The sequence below is a fragment of the Etheostoma spectabile genome, chromosome 9, assembly GCF_008692095.1.
Source record: "Etheostoma spectabile isolate EspeVRDwgs_2016 chromosome 9, UIUC_Espe_1.0, whole genome shotgun sequence".
NCBI lineage: Eukaryota > Metazoa > Chordata > Actinopteri > Perciformes > Percidae > Etheostoma > Etheostoma spectabile.
The window spans coordinates 15,590,191-15,606,274 of NC_045741.1; the positions used below are offsets into that span (position 1 = coordinate 15,590,191).

General features: G+C 39.0%; 2 protein-coding genes across 4 annotated transcripts in view; one reads left to right on the forward strand and one right to left on the reverse strand.

Moving 5' to 3' along the window:
- The first annotated feature begins 1,738 nt into the window (after positions 1-1,738).
- Positions 1,739-13,372, forward strand: comp (cartilage oligomeric matrix protein). Its single transcript, XM_032526649.1, has 19 exons — positions 1,739-1,947; positions 3,457-3,530; positions 3,801-3,852; positions 4,163-4,311; positions 5,177-5,314; positions 6,063-6,140; positions 7,447-7,599; positions 8,044-8,148; positions 8,504-8,611; positions 8,716-8,875; positions 9,138-9,256; positions 9,465-9,517; positions 9,628-9,821; positions 10,334-10,512; positions 10,616-10,664; positions 11,318-11,514; positions 12,067-12,239; positions 12,462-12,601; positions 12,971-13,372. Exons 1-19 carry the CDS (start codon positions 1,881-1,883, stop codon positions 13,027-13,029), a joined length of 2,247 nt encoding a protein of 748 aa, XP_032382540.1. The 5' UTR covers positions 1,739-1,880; the 3' UTR covers positions 13,030-13,372.
- A 1,481-nt stretch (positions 13,373-14,853) lies between these two features.
- The window catches only part of crtc1b (CREB regulated transcription coactivator 1b), an 18,792-nt gene continuing 17,561 nt past the window's right edge, over positions 14,854-16,084 (reverse strand). For all 3 annotated transcript variants that reach the window (XM_032526653.1, XM_032526652.1, XM_032526655.1), the window contains one exon: positions 14,854-16,084. This exon is cut by the window's right edge and continues 4,250 nt beyond it. The gene's annotated coding sequence lies outside the window, so the exon portion shown is untranslated.

A 16,084-nucleotide genomic window follows, 5' to 3' on the forward strand; every position in this document is an offset into this window, starting at 1 on the left:
ATTTTTTGTATCTGCTAGTGCTTTTGTTTTGAAGGTACCAGGCAGCCTTAGCCACCAGGTGTAGTCTACATGTATGGGTGAACAGGTATGTCGGAGGTAGACACCGGGGAGGGGTGATAGTTCTTTAACAGATCCTAGAGACGCCATTTATCCGTCTTGTGAAATGTATGTATGATGAGAAATGTGATTAACAAACCTCACAGAAGGCTATCTCAGCCTGGACAATGAAAGTTTTTATCTCTGCGTAAGAGTCACTCCTTCGGCACCTCAGTGGCTGTTGAACATTGAGTTTTTAGTTTGTTTTGTTCAATCTGAAAACAATTCGCCACTACACGTACAAACCAACTCTGTGCAGCAAAATATTGTTTAGAATGAAAGAACTTCATTTTAAATTGTAGCTCAGATATCCCAACGTTTCCAAAGATATCAAACATGTCAGGGTGACTTTCTGAGGAAATGAATCTACAATTATGTAAAATACAGAACAAATATTTGCTTTTTGATTAAACTGTGCAGTTCATTTGAATATATACATCACATAGCTTTGAGTTGGAATAAACTGATAAAGAATATGTATGTTTGATACTATCAGACTGTGGAAAAAGATGATTTTAACAAAAAGCTACAAATAGGAGGAAAGAAGTGACAAATACATTTTAAGGAATTTAAATTAATCCAATGCCCATCTCATCCTTTGATAAAAGCCCATTATTGAAACAATTAGGATTAAATTCGTTTCCTGACTACTCACGCCAACAAACATTAGAGTTTAAGACCAGAGGAAAGATCTCAGAGATTTGTAATTTCTTTCACTTCGGAGTAAAACGCCTCCAGCAAGACCACAGAAATGAGCTGCTGTGTTTGTTTTTCCTGCAGCGGCATCAGTGAGACTTCCCTGCTTCTTTGGGAAAAGCCGCAAGCAGGCAGGGATGGAGAGAGAGTGGAGGTAGTGAGAGCTTATCAAAGTGATCTGGGCCAAAAAAATAAAACTTCACTGCAAGGAACGTAACCAACATCTGCTGATTCCATTACTGACATACACACACACACAGACAGAAAAGGTCTAATGCATTTGTAATCATGAACCTGTGAACATGGAAAGTTGTAAAATCCGTACTGGATCAGAAGTCTGTTTTCAGTTCATACATAAAACTACAAAACTACTTTTTCTGTGCTACATTAATTTATATTCATTCAGATGTCAGAGGCTAATCAAAAGCAAACAGAGTATCTTTGCAAACCTTTTGTAAAACAGTTTTTTACAGTTAGAAAATAATGGTTACTGTGTAATGCAGCAAGGCACACACAAAGTTTACAATGTGTTTAACAAGGAGAAATTAGTAACTTATTAAAGCAAATAATTTGTAGTTCAATAGTAATAATTTATAAACTTAAACTGAACTGGAAAGTGTTATCCAGTGTGGAGAACAGTGTGTGTGGCGACAGTAGTTGTCTACCAGTGAAAGTACAAAGATGATGATAAAAAAGACACATAAACAAGCCAGCATGTGAATTAACCAACTAACAAAGCTTCTTTCTAACTACCAGCAAGACCAACCAACCAACCAACTAACAAGATCCAAATTAAGACCCGTGCAAAGTTCTCCCAAAAATGAAGCACTATGATCATAACAGAAAACAGAGGTTGGGTTGATGCATGTATCATATGTGGGGGTGTAATGTGTTGCAATCCTGTTACTTGGACTTGCCCAAATAGTGGTTTGCAGAGGAGTTTTAGGGGAACGGATGAGGATTTAAGCCAGGGAGGGAAGGTGGAAGGGTGGGGGGTATAAAGAAAGACTGGTACCAGGAAGAGTGCTGAGTCGGAGCGCAGAAGAGAGAGAAGAAGCTGTACACAGTACTGTAACACAGATTCAACCATGCTGTGGTTTCTGGTGCTCAACTGTGTGCTCTGCATGGGAGGACACGCTGCAGTGGGACAGAGAGGTGAGATGTTTTTTTTAAATTTTTTAAATAAACGTTGTAGTTATTGGGCTATGCAGGTGGGAAACAATACGATGGAACTTAATTGTTCTTTTTCAGAAATCAGAGGTTTGCCAGAAAAGCACTGGTAAATTAAAGTTGCCACTGGCATTTCCCACTATTATTATTCACTCCAATATAGTATAAAATTTGTGAAAATGGAGAAACAGTAAAAGCAAAATGTCTAACATGGATGAGAAAATGAATGTTGTGATGGTTTAAAACTTGAATTAGAATGTATGTAATTTTTTATTTTCCTTTTTTACAACTCATAATGTAAATGAATATTTGACTAGTGGACAAATCAGAAAAGTTTGAGTTTTTGTGCAAAGTCTTTCTGAGTACACATCTGCACACAGTAAGGAAAAACAATCTCTGTTGAATTTCTGTTGTAGAAAAAAAGAAAAGAAAAAAGTTTTATTTACCTCTTTATTAGCAGTGAGAGTGATTTATCTCCAGTATCTTTTCTTTCTGCTGTGGAATCCGTTCAGTAAACAGAGTTGCTGCTAATGGGAATACCATATGTCCTGCGCTTTCCGCTTAGGAGGCTTCTACCCTCATACAGGGGGATGGGGTGGTGTGTGTAGGTGGTGAGGTATTTGGGTCAATTGGTACCAGCAGCATGTTGTGTCAGGATCTGACCACACTGGGGCATCCCATCCTGTTTGGAGGTGGGCTTCATGAATAGGTCTTACACAGAATCTATGTTTTGTTGTGTATTCCAAATGATATAAAAGTTAAAGTGCCTCATCAATGTTTTATTTTAACAATGTACTAAAAATTTCAGATCCACACTTTAAACTCTGTTACACCGTGGAAACAAAACAACACGCAGAGTTTATTTCCTTTTAGCAGACAAGCTTTAAAAATGCTTCTTCCAGTAAATCTTGTATCAGTTTTCATCTGGGAAATCAATTTAGCAGCTGCAATCAAAGCATTTCTCACAGTGAATGCGTCGGTGGTGGATACAAACGAGGCCTGCGGAGGCTGACTAACATCAGGTATTAGACTTTGGTATTCAACAGACAGTGGATCATGTTGTACAGGAGGACATGTGTGTTGTTCCCCCCACATGTCCATATTTGCTCCTCAGTGAGCTTCTGGTGCCAGATGTTCAGCCAACAGAAAGACTAATGAGGTCACCAGTTAAAAATACAACCTTACATCACTTTATTTTTCAATTTGATTAAACTGGTAATCTGCATATTGTACACACACACACACACACACACACACACACACACACACACACACACACACACACACACACACACACACACACACAGAGTTTACACACCTTTGCTATGAGATTATCTGGACTTTCATCAGTGCCTCTGTCTCGTAGGCTTTTATTTGGAGCAGCTCAGGGCCTTGTCCAAGTTGTAGTTGTTCTTCTTTATTTGTCATACAGACCACATTGGACCACGTGCATGTATCTTTTGAAATTGTTGTAATGATGTTTTTCCTTTTTAGATGGAGAAATTATCAGTCAGATTAAAATGACGAACCTTGCGCTGGCTGAGATTAAAGAGCTTCTGAAACAAGAGGTAAACCAGTTTTTCAGCAAGTATGAAGTTAACATGCTTCTATTTATATTGCTGATGATCTACATTTTGTGTAACTGAACACAACTCACACATACAGGGTAGCTAATAGGATCATGTGTGTTGATGAAGATCATACTGAATGTTAAACTGACCATTTTCGTTAGAATCTGATGCATTTGAAATATGAAAAAATAAAACTGGACTGTTGATTAGATTTAGATTGATAGGGTCAGGGCATCACACAAACGTTTGATTTATTGTATTTTCCAGATAAAAGAAATAGTTTTCATGAAGAACACAGTGATGGAGTGTGAAGCCTGTGGTGAGTCGACCAACCAAACAGAAACTCTGATCAGTTTTACTTTCATGATTGTGTACGCAAAACATTTTTCAATTGAGTTTGAAGGGTTGTTTTTCAGATTATTCTATGCTGATGATGACAGCTAATTTGTGTACCTTTCAACATAGTTTTAAATAGTAGCTGAACTTTTCAAGAACTCTTGTCTACTTTTTTTTAGGACAATCATGCCTAGACAGGAACATAATTTTTACAAGAACAATATTGAAAAACAATGAAACAACAATGTCAGAACAAATTGGTTGAGATGACTTTAAACCTTCTCTCTCCTCAGGGATGGGAGGAATGCAGCCTCGTCCCTCCTGTGTGCCCAACCCCTGCCACCCAGGGGTGCAGTGTAAGGAGACACCTCAGGGTACAGAGTGTGGATCCTGTCCTGATGGTATGGAGGGCAACGGTACCCACTGCACTGATGTGGACGAGGTACGCAGGGATATCATACGATAGATCAATACATTGCTGTGATGGTAAAATGATTAGTTTGGTTTAAGGGATTTATACCTTTGAGCCTTGGGGTCATTAGTCAATGAAAAGAGTTTTCTCCACTCTCACTTCTGAGACCAACTCATATAACCTATTGTACTTTCTCTTGAAAGCTGGCAACCAATAAAAATTAAAAAATGTGGCTGTGACAATATTTGATGAACGACATTCAAATCCTACACACAGGGTGTTTGTGGTATAAAACAATATGATTGAGACATGGTAAGATACATTACGTTACAATATGTTACATTATGATATGATTAAATGTGTATTAAATATGATACATATATTGTAGGCCTACATTATGATACGATATATCATGACATGAAAAAAATGTGTTAGTTGTGTAACGATACATATGTTAATATAGGTGACATGAGAAAGGAGCCAGGGATTATACTTATCTTTTCTTGCTCTTTTTATTCATTATTAAAAAAGCATTCATGCTAACATTTCACTTTTCATGAGAACAACTGAGAGAAACACTATGGATGTCTTCTGGAGAATGACATTTGATTTTTTGACGTTGTTTAGAACAAGCATAATCTGACCCCAAGACTGCAATAAGCTTCAGAGCTATGTGTTAATTTCCAATGGGTAATTCCTTTGCTCCACCCACACAGGTGCATTCATTTCATCATGTAATTTAGTAAACTCACTTATATATCAGCATAGCTTTGCCAAACCTTAACCTGGGTTTATATAAAAACACGTGTGGGTCTTTATTTCATTGATACATTTCCATATGTTGACCTTAAGATAAACATCTTAATGTGTGTTTCTGTGCCTTTGTTGTCGACAGTGTACTGTGATGCCGTGTCACATGGGCGTGCGCTGCATAAACACGTCCCCAGGTTTCCGGTGCGGTACCTGTCCTGCGGGATACACCGGCCCCCAGGTCCAGGGCATCGGCCTTGCCTACGCCACCAAAAACAAACAGGTCAGCATCGTTGGTGAACACACACACGCACAGTTCAGCCCCTCTACTCTCACTGTTACTGCTTCTACTATCTACTAATACAGCAAAATAAAAAAGCAAAGGGTAATGCATAATTACAAATACATATCTGAGATAAAATATTCTAAACTCAAGGTTTACTTACGATCAAGTTTTTGACCGTCCCCCACCACCTTCTTAAGCTAAAGCCAGTCAGTGAACCATGCATTAGTATTGGCCTATGTTGGTATTATGGTGGTGGAAGGTATGATGGCAATGGTAGTAGTACAGGTATTGTAAAACACATTTAAATAACATAAAACAACATTAGTAAATCAATATTACATTGTCATTGAAGATTCATATTGATTGAATTCTCAGTCCTCTGCAGTAATTGCTAAGCAACATATGTAAAGTAAGTTTAAAAAAAACCTGTGAACAATATGAAGACGCTGAATTAGTAAAATATTATCATTACTGGTATACATTAGCTATATGTTGTTGATAGTTTTTTAACCTGGGAGAGAAGAAACTTTCTCCTCTGCGCCTCAACATGTTTGTCTTTGCTTTCCACCAGCTCCTTTCTAAATTTGTCACCAACACCTCCTTTCTCTCTTCTGTACATACAGCACGTCACACAGGGTGCACTGGTCTGTTTCAGTACCACCTTAATCCTCAATGTAAGACTGCCATCACTCTGCCGCACATAAATTATTGAAGGTTTCTGTCTGTCTGTTTTTGTCCTATCAAGATGTGCAAAGATATCAATGAGTGTGAAGGCCTCAACAATGGCGGCTGTGTGGAGAACTCTGTCTGTATGAACACCCCTGTGAGTAGAAACACTAGCAATTTACAATAAATCACTGACTGTCACTTTTGTGAAAAATATGCTGACCGCTACTAATATAACACCCTGTAGCACATACAACCCATTAGAAGGTTTAGATTTTTTGCAGGATTATATCACATACAGTATCCTGTTCCTAAAGTGCCATATAAGGGGCCCCACCATTTCACAAGTTTGTTAATGGAAGAATGTTGAAAAAACAAACTCACCAAAGGGAAACTTAACTATCATTCTCTCTAAAAGGCATATGCAAAGTACCAATACCATGACTTAAAGCAAGTGTGTAACTTTTAAAACACAATACTCCTCTTTCAAAGGAAAAGTTTAATTCATAAAGCATGAAAATGTGCCATTGCTCAATTCAGGACTCCCACTGTTTTGTTACCAGAGCCTTACTTGTTCCTTACATCTGGTGTGACCAGTGGCTTATGGTTATTTCTGACCACAATGCCCTTTAAGGCCCCTTTAAACTGTGTGTTATTGATGTTGAGGCAACATTTGGCATGCAGAGACACATTATCAACTTGTATAATCTATCTATTCCACTCTCAAGGTGCAAACAAAAACCAAAACAAGCTTTAACCACAAATGTCTTTTTTGCCTCCATCTTTCCGTTTTATGTTTTTTTAACTGAAAATTGGAAATAGAGCTTACAACTAAACATTAGCCACTGTATTCTTTGACACTTTAGTGTCAGTATAGTAAGTAATAGGTCAGTTTAACTGTGGTCTCACTTTGCCTGACCTTCTTCCATTGTGCTGCAGAGGAGGGTCTGGTTGGTCCACACAGCATTCTGGGATGGGAGAAAAACGTGCTCTGGTTTATTGGCATTTCTTTAAACCAATCACAATTTTCTTGGGCGGCCCAAGCACTCGACAGAGCCAGGGTGCTGCTGCAAAATAGCCTCTGGAATTAACTTGTTTTGGTGGAACATGTGTACATTGAAAGGCTGTTTTAGTTGTGAGAGAGAAAACTCAGATTGGACAGGTAGTCTAGCTAGCTGTCTGGATTCACTAAAATTTTACAAAAAAATGTTTAAAATTCCAACACAAAGAAAGCTGAAGATAACGAACATCGGGGCAAAAAGAGCGAGATCCGGCGCCGGAGCAATCCAAGAGGTGAAACATTGTGGATATAGACTAGTATAACTGTCATATCTAATGTTTTCCTTCCTGCTGCTCAGTGCAATATTTAGAGGTTCTATCACAACAACAATAATGTAGGAATATAGACTGATGCTTGCCTTTATCAGTGACATGAGGGGTCTGTTTTGTCTGTGTGTCATCAGGGCTCGTTCAGGTGTGGTCCCTGTAAGACGGGCTACGTTGGGGACCAGCGGCGTGGCTGTAAGCCGGAGAGAGCCTGTGGAAACGGCCAACCCAACCCCTGTCACGCCAGTGCTGAGTGCATTGTCCATCGAGAGGGTAAAATTGAGTGTCAGGTGAATAAATTAAAACGGTCTGCCCCATGTTCTGAGTTCATATTTCTTTGAGGGGGCAGTTTCAAACTGTAACAGCCCCAACTAGGAGTGAGGGATTTCAACGTTTTATGCTTTAAAAGTGTGACAATCTCCATTATCCATTTACTCAAGTTTGGATTCATTAGTTTCACTGTGTGCAATAAATCCCTCCTCCTACATTATCCATTGCTTGAGTAAAAAAACTGGCAAATTGTACTTAATTTATTGCCACAAATATATTTAAGCTCCTCTGAATGAGACAGTCAGGTAAATATAGAAGTTACAGTTTGTTCAAAGCTGCTAAACATATCATGGAAAGTTCCTTGAATTATATAACTTTTGTGCCAGATATTGTAAAAAACCAAAGGTATTTTTGAGCACTTAATGTCATCAGTACAGTACATAAAACATTTTCCATCCTCACAGTGCGGAGTGGGATGGGCTGGCAATGGCTACCTCTGCGGGGCTGACGTTGACATCGATGGTTTCCCCGATGAGAAGCTGGCCTGTCCTGAGATTAACTGCAACAAGGTAAGTCTCCTGAGAGTCTTCATGAGAAATCTTTACTGTAAAAATAAATAACACAAAAACAGCACAAAATATTCAAGTGTTATGCAGATGTGGTAATATACTGTATGTTGTGATACCTCGAGTAGGCCTATATAAAGTTAATTTTTGTTGTCAGATACTGACTGAATTCTTTTTTTAAGGCTGAAGTTTAGGGTTTGAAATGCATTTCAAAAACAACTATTTGACCATCATGGTCAGTTCTTAAACTTAAGAATACTCTCCATGGTGGGATAAACTGGTTCATAACACTGTATATCAAGCACAGTTATTAATTTAGTTGTGTCTGATTTTAGTCTGCTTTAACTTCTCTTTTTAGGATAATTGTCTCACTGTTCCCAACTCTGGACAAGAAGATGCTGACCTTGATGGAATTGGAGACGCCTGTGATGAGGATGCAGATGGGGATGGGATCCTGAACATGCAGGTTCATGCATAAAAGACAGTGATGGGATGTAAAAATCATTTAAAAGACATGAAAAAAATCAACAAAAAGCCTCAGTACATCAATGTTTTTGTACTTCTTTGTAGGATAACTGCGTGTTGGTGCCTAACGTGGACCAGAGGAACGTTGATGAGGACGACTTTGGCGACGCCTGCGACAACTGTCGCGCCGTCAAAAACAACGACCAAAAAGACACAGATGTAGACAAATTCGGTGATGAGTGTGATGAAGACATAGATGGGGATGGTTAGTGTTCTACATATCTTTTACAAACTGCCCCTTTAATATGGATTTGTTCATTTATTAGGTATAGATTTTTTGAGTTATGAGCGTTAGGTTTAAAGCTGCATATTCACCGTAGGCTACCAATATCTTAAAGAGGCCTGCAATGTGGGTACAGATAAATTAAGGCAATATACCAAAAACCAGAAAAACAAAGGTTTAACAGAGTTGGCAGGGGAGTATTACATGTCACTTAATAATTTACTGGTTCCTGCATTAATTTTAGGAATCCTCAATCATCTGGATAACTGCAAAAGGGTTCCCAACGCTGACCAGAAAGATCGTGATGGAGACAAAGTGGGAGACGCCTGTGACAGCTGTCCTTATGTTCCAAACCCTGACCAGGTCTTAAATCTATTTTTCATGTTTTAAGCTGGTAAATCTGATTTTATTAGATTTTATTAAATGACAGATGCCTTGCCTTTTTCTCACTAAGAACACGGACCAATTAGATCTGCACAAAAAGTTAAAACAACAACTTAACAGTAGCAGAAAATCTTGTTTTGACTTTGTTCACTTTCACACTAATTATAATTGATTTCCTGTTTCTCAGACGGATGTGGACAATGACTTGATTGGAGACCCCTGTGACACCAACAAGGACAGGTACTGTGTCATCATCAGTCACATCACATTTATTTATTGTGAATTATCTGTGTAACGAGTGTACTGGAGATCAAAATCTGCACATGCCAGTAAAAGTCTCTATTGTACAGTGACGGAGACGGTCACCAAGACTCCCGGGACAACTGTCCAGCCGTCATCAACAGCTCCCAGCTGGACACCGACAAGGACGGCATGGGAGATGAGTGTGATGATGACGATGACAACGATGGCATCCCAGACCTGCTGCCACCTGGTCCGGATAACTGCCGTCTGATCCCTAACCCTCTGCAGGAGGACTCTAACGGTGGGTTATGGCCCTGTCTACATCTAGTAAATAACTGGTCTATATCCACGATGTTCCTGACGGATCATGCTCTTTTTGCCCGGATGTCCATTACCATCTGCTTTCTTTTTGTTGGAATTCTAAACTCCGGTGGACTATGGTTAACTGCTCCTCAGATCTCTGCAGGGTAAATCCAGACAGACAGCTAGACCATCTGTCCAATCTGAGTTTTCTGTTGCACGACTAAAACAACCATTGAACAAACACATGAACAACCAAAACAAGTTCCTTCCCGAGGCTATTTTGCCGCAGTGCTGTGTCTCTGTTGGGCGCATAGACAGGGCTCAATGACGATTGTGATTGGTTCAAAGAAATGCCAATAAACCAGAGCACATTGTTCTCCCATCCCAAAATGCTGTGTGGACTAGCCAGACCCTCCTCTGCAGCGCTGTGGAGGAAAGTCTGGCAAAGTGAAGCTTGTAAATAACAAATAAAGAAAACATTTTTTTTTAATTTTATATTTATTTTCTCAGGTGATGGTGTGGGCAACATATGCGAGAAGGATTTTGACAACGATACTATTGTTGACACCATTGATGTTTGTCCGGAAAATGCTGAAGTCACCCTCACCGATTTCAGGGAGTACCAGACCGTTGTTTTAGACCCGGAGGGAGATGCACAGATTGACCCCAACTGGGTGGTGCTGAACCAGGTTAAGTAACTTGTTTGTTTCTGTATTTTTTGTGTCCCCAAACCCTAAACATCTTCTTGATCCAATGACATTTTGTCTTAAATCCACTCTTTTGTCTGTGCAGGGAAGAGAGATTGTGCAGACTATGAACAGTGATCCTGGGTTGGCTGTTGGTAAGAGTATTATATCTACTTTTCAAGGAAATGTGCAAGATTTTGGGAAATTGGCATCACCTCTCAAAATTGTGACTAGTACTAACAGAACCGTTTCATTCCATTCCGTTTTTTGACACCCGTCTGTTGAGGTACCTAGCACACTGATCTGATACTAAAAGGTGGAGCTAGAACCACCGCAGTCTGCAATTGGTGCAGACGTTCCTCTGCATTGTCGGGGAAGAGGAAATACAGTAAGAGCTGGATGGAGCAGTGAGGAATAAAAAGGTTTTTCAGCTTGTTTCTAGGCCCATGGCTGTCCAAGGCTATTACTATCCAGTAACAACCCTGCCTAAATTTAAAAGTATTGTCTGGAATGGAAATGCAGAACACAGCAAGTGTTTTGGTTCATGTTCATACAGGTTACGCACGGTTCTAAAAGGTACTATACCGAACGTGTTTGATGGAAATGTGGCTTAAGTTTGAGCAGGAGTCATGTGCACATCAATAAAACCTCAATGGGTTGGCTGCTGGATGCAAAAAAAGCAATATAATTGCAATCCAAAGAATACTTGAATCATAGCTCCTGTTGATTACATTAGTGATGTTTTAACCAACTGCAGGTTAGGAAGTGTATTTCTCAAAATGTCTGACTATTTAAATGTCTCCACCAGGTTACACAGCTTTCAGCGGTGTGGATTTTGAAGGGACGTTTCATGTTAACACAGTAACGGACGATGACTACGCAGGATTTATCTTCGGGTACCAGGACAGCTCCAGTTTCTACGTAGTGATGTGGAAGCAGGTGGAACAGATCTACTGGCAGGCAAACCCATTTAGAGCCGTTGCAGAACCAGGCATCCAACTGAAGGTAGTCTACCATTCTACCACAAGGAAATGTTGCAGGAATTTAACTTTTCAGCAGTTTAGTCAAGAAATACTGGTGCTACTTTCTGATAAGGTTCCATTTATAAATGATTGAAAAGTTGTAATAAATGTCTTTAATGATGGCTAATAAAACATGTATTACTGATTATAGATCAGTTGTAAGCTATTAATAACAACGTTTGTGTAATCAGGTTGTGAAAAATCCTCACTAGGGAGATCCTTCCAATGGACTGTTCAACCGCTTAACTTCTGGAAAAGTGACCTGCAATTAGAAATGTTAATAAACCATTAAAAAAGGCTTCTTGTAATAATCCTTCAAGTCTTCAGTTGTAAATGTTAATACAATGTGTATAATAATGTAATTTTATGAATTGATTTTGGTCAAGATTTCCTTGTTCCAGAAGTCCAGAGTCGAAAGTTTAAATAGTTTTTAGTTTTTAAGCCACGCACAAGAGTTTCCATGACATGCTTACGGAGGACATGAAATGTTAGTCTGGAGACTCAGACTTCTTGTCACTTGTGGTTTTTCAAAAAGGCAGTCAAGTCAAACACGGGTCCAGGTGAAAACCTGAGGAATGCCCTGTGGCACACCGGTGACACCAGTGACCAGGTCAAACTCCTGTGGAAAGATTCTCGCAATGATGGCTGGAAGGACAAGACTTCTTACCGCTGGTTCCTCCAACACCGACCCGCAGACGGCTACATCAGGTACTGACTGAGTTCAAGAAAAACTCCATCACACCAATGTCTGTGCATTCAGTTTGGTCCTTCACGTTTAGCCTAGCTTAGCAAACTCCCAAGACTGAAAGGTTGGAGAAACTCCTTGCCTCTGGCTGCTTCAGATGGTCTTGTTTATGAACAAACATACAAACCATGAATCAGTTTGTTGCTGTGTGATGTAGTTACTTTCTCTCTTGGTTGGTCGTGCAGAGTTCGTTTCTTTGAGGGTCCTCAGATGGTGGCGGACACAGGCGTCATCATAGACGCCACAATGAGAGGAGGTCGACTGGGAGTCTTCTGCTTCTCCCAGGAGAACATCATCTGGGCCAACCTGCGTTATCGCTGCAACGGTATAGGACAAGTTTCTGATTCGGAAATAATTTTAGCGACGCATTAATGTTTTTTCTCCACAAATTAACACGGGTTAATTACCTTCAGTTATTCCAAAGCTACATCGTTGTAAAAACCTAATAGGGAGTTAGAACTAAAAAGCATGACTGTACATTTCACAAAAATAGAATGAGCATTCTGATGTGTAAATGTTTCTAAACTCGTTTAAGTTGGATAAAGCTAACTATAAATGCAAAATAGAGATATGAATGCAGCCACAAATGCCAAAAAGTAATTTCCCTGCTCCATGTTGAGTATTTGTCCTTTGGCTGCTCAACTTGTAGCCTAAATCCAACAGTGATTTCCCCTCATGTTGTTTCTCTCTGCAGACACTCTTCCTGAAGACTTTGACACCTACAGAGACCAGCAGGTCCAGCTGGTGGCCTGATGACAACAAACAAGCCCGGGGAATTCTGGGAACCACTTTCTAAGCACAACTGGGATCAGAAAGAAAATCAACAATTTGCCATAAAGTCCAGCAAAAGTACTTGAAAGTTTTAACTTAAGACAGCCTGAAAAGTTCTTCAGAGTGGAGCCGTAATTGTTTAACCCTTACCAAACAGAACTTTCTGTCACATATTACATTTCAATTTATACTTTTGAAAAACTACTACAAAGATTTAACTGTCACTAATGAATAAATGTAGATTTTGGTAAATTATGTGCAGTATATGCTTAATCAATAATAATGGAATTTTAGCTGATCAGACACAATTAAATGTTTAATTTGAGAGGGAGTTTTATTTTTAATTGCAAACATGTCAGATGGATAAAGTGCGGAGAAATCATCTTAAAAACCTGTCAATTGTTAATGAGAAATGCAAATTACGTTGAAAATAATATATTTTCGTCATGTAAAGAATGTTTAAAAAGCTGAAAAAGCATTCTTTAAATGAAACATGTTAATGGGAAATCCCTGTCATATAATAGCCATACTGCGAAAAACTTCAAGCATTAGATTTTAAGTAACAGACGTGACTTTTTTTCAAACTCAACAGCTTTTAGTGGAAATCAACATTCTGAACATTTCTCAAGCATGCACATATCCAAAATAATCTTTTAAATTTTGCATTTGGAAATACAGATTACAAAATAGGAACGATAGCAAAGACAATTTACAACAGGATCAAAACAGCATGCATGTCCACAGCAAACACGCTGCAATGTTGTAAAATGACATCGGACAGTTTTTTTTAATCAGCATATTCTGCAAATCAAGACTAAGTGCAGAGAAAAATCTGTCTTCCACATTCAATTTAATTGACATTTTTCTTTCATCTTATAAACAAATGGTCACATAAGAAGAACCACATGGCAACAAATAAATAACTACAGATCTTTTACTACGACTTACAGGACAACAGTGATATTATGCTTTTCTCACTATAAGCTTCAAGTGAAAACTAAACTGTGTTTCTCCAGACAGTTGTAGAGTCATTTAGAAAACCCCGTGTTATTAAAGGGACATTTTATTCAGACCTAAAACACTCTGGGAACAAGCAGTTAAGACCGCCTTTAGACACAGGACTCCTGCACTCGTCTGCTTCTTCAGTTTGGGACACCATTTTAGCTTCACCGCTTTTTAAACAACACAAACAAAAGCTGTGCTAACAATTAATGCAAGTCAGTGGTGTCTCAGACTAAAACTAGCAGATGAGTCAAAATTAAATAGTTTACAAGATGTTCATCTCATCGGTTTGGAAAATGGACTTAGCCTGAAAAATTTTACTTTCCATATTTCAGTGTTTAGCCTCAGACAGAAGGAAATGTTTCCCATGAAAGTTATATAACTCAGCATAACTGTCACGGCCCGGTCTGTTTTTTTCCCTGTGTCTTCTCCCTTGCGTGTGGTGCGGTGTGTGTACTCATCAGCGGAGGCATGGCTCTACAGGCTTAAAGAGGCACATCTGAAACCCATTCACAATCAAGCACAGTACAAGAAACCCTGCTCTTTTCTTGCTCACCATGTGCACCTGTCAAAGCTGAGCCTGCCTGTAAGCTGATCTACTGCCGTTACCTGCCACAAATCCCACAACAACTGAAACTGTTCACATCAGGACTGTCACCTCATCATTTTTTTTCACTCTGTGTCTTGCAAGAACAGAGGTGAAATAAAATTACTTACAACTAAACTATAGTCTGTGTCAGAATTTGCTACTGGGGTCCACTAGGAGCTATCCGTAAATAACTGCTGAGCAAAGTTGACCTTTCCCCCAAATACATGCCTTTTTGTATTTCTTTACTTGAATCAAAGGTGCATTAGCTGCCTAACTTGAACTCAAATCTTTACCAGTGATAGTGTTGCTGTTAGCTAACCTCATTAGACAAGTGAAAAGGTATCTAATACCTTTGTCATACTTTCTGTTAACTTTGAGTACACACACTAGATATCCAGAGGTGTGTAAGCTTCAACGCAAGTTCACCAAAATTAACTTGTCTAACACCTCTTCTCCAGTACGACACACTTTGTCTACCAGATGTTTTTTCATGTAGGTGTTTTCTGTAGCCGGAAATGTTTGTTACATTAAGCATGCTGTACCGGAGAAGAGCTGTTTGACATATTTTTAATTTTGATGGAGTCAAATTTCTCATGTCCAAATCATGTAATATACAGTTTAGAGTTGCAGTTCATTTCACAAAGTGAGACTGTGTTGCAGCACCGTACAGCACTCTGTGTAGTCACGATGCACACGGCTTCATTTGAGTAGTTTTAACTAACTAACTAACTACAATCTATTTCCTTTTTAAGAACCATGATTCACTCAAACTACAATTTTTCACAAACCAACAAAGAAATACATTCGGAGTGGTGTTCCTTTCCAACACGAGAGCGCAAGCTGCACTGGAGTGAGCCCTTTCTAGTTTTGCATACCCTAAAATCTTCACAAATAAAAAAACAAACAAGACAAGCCAAAATATAGTTCACAAAGGAAAATAGAGAATTCATCTTTTCTTTGACATGGAAAAATATCTCCAGTGTAAACATCTGGAGTGAAACAGTCAGCATTCACATCGGGCAATAATATCCCTGCTCAAAAGCCAGGAAGTCACAAATAAAGTGCAAAGCAACTAGTGGACCAAACATAGCACATAGCAAACATAATAAAACATTAAAAAACAAACAAAGAAAACCAATAGAAACAACAGAATTACACTTTACACAGTCCAAAACCTGACATGATAGGCATCAACATAAAACAATCATATCTGATGTCTGATGTTAAACAAACTCAGCATAGCTAGATCAAACTGCTTTACATACCATGGGATAAGAATCAGCTCAATGTGTCTATCATGTCATGCAGTTGACTGTGTAATGCAGAAGCTTCAGAAGATTCAAGTCCACATATGCAAACGATCAGTGCGCGTGCCAATCTGCATTCTCCGCGAGACAGAAACTGCTTCTATTGTCTTAAGAAAGCCAAAAGGGTTGTGTTGACGGA

Coding starts and splice junctions, on each gene's coding strand:
- comp (XM_032526649.1), top strand. CDS start 1,881: ATGCTGTGGTTTCTGGTGCTCAACTGTGTGCTCTGCATGGGAGGACAC. Junction 9,518..9,627: donor TGTGACACCAACAAGGACAG/GTACTGTGTCAT, acceptor TCTATTGTACAG/TGACGGAGACGGTCACCAAG. Junction 11,515..12,066: donor AACCAGGCATCCAACTGAAG/GTAGTCTACCAT, acceptor TTTTTCAAAAAG/GCAGTCAAGTCAAACACGGG.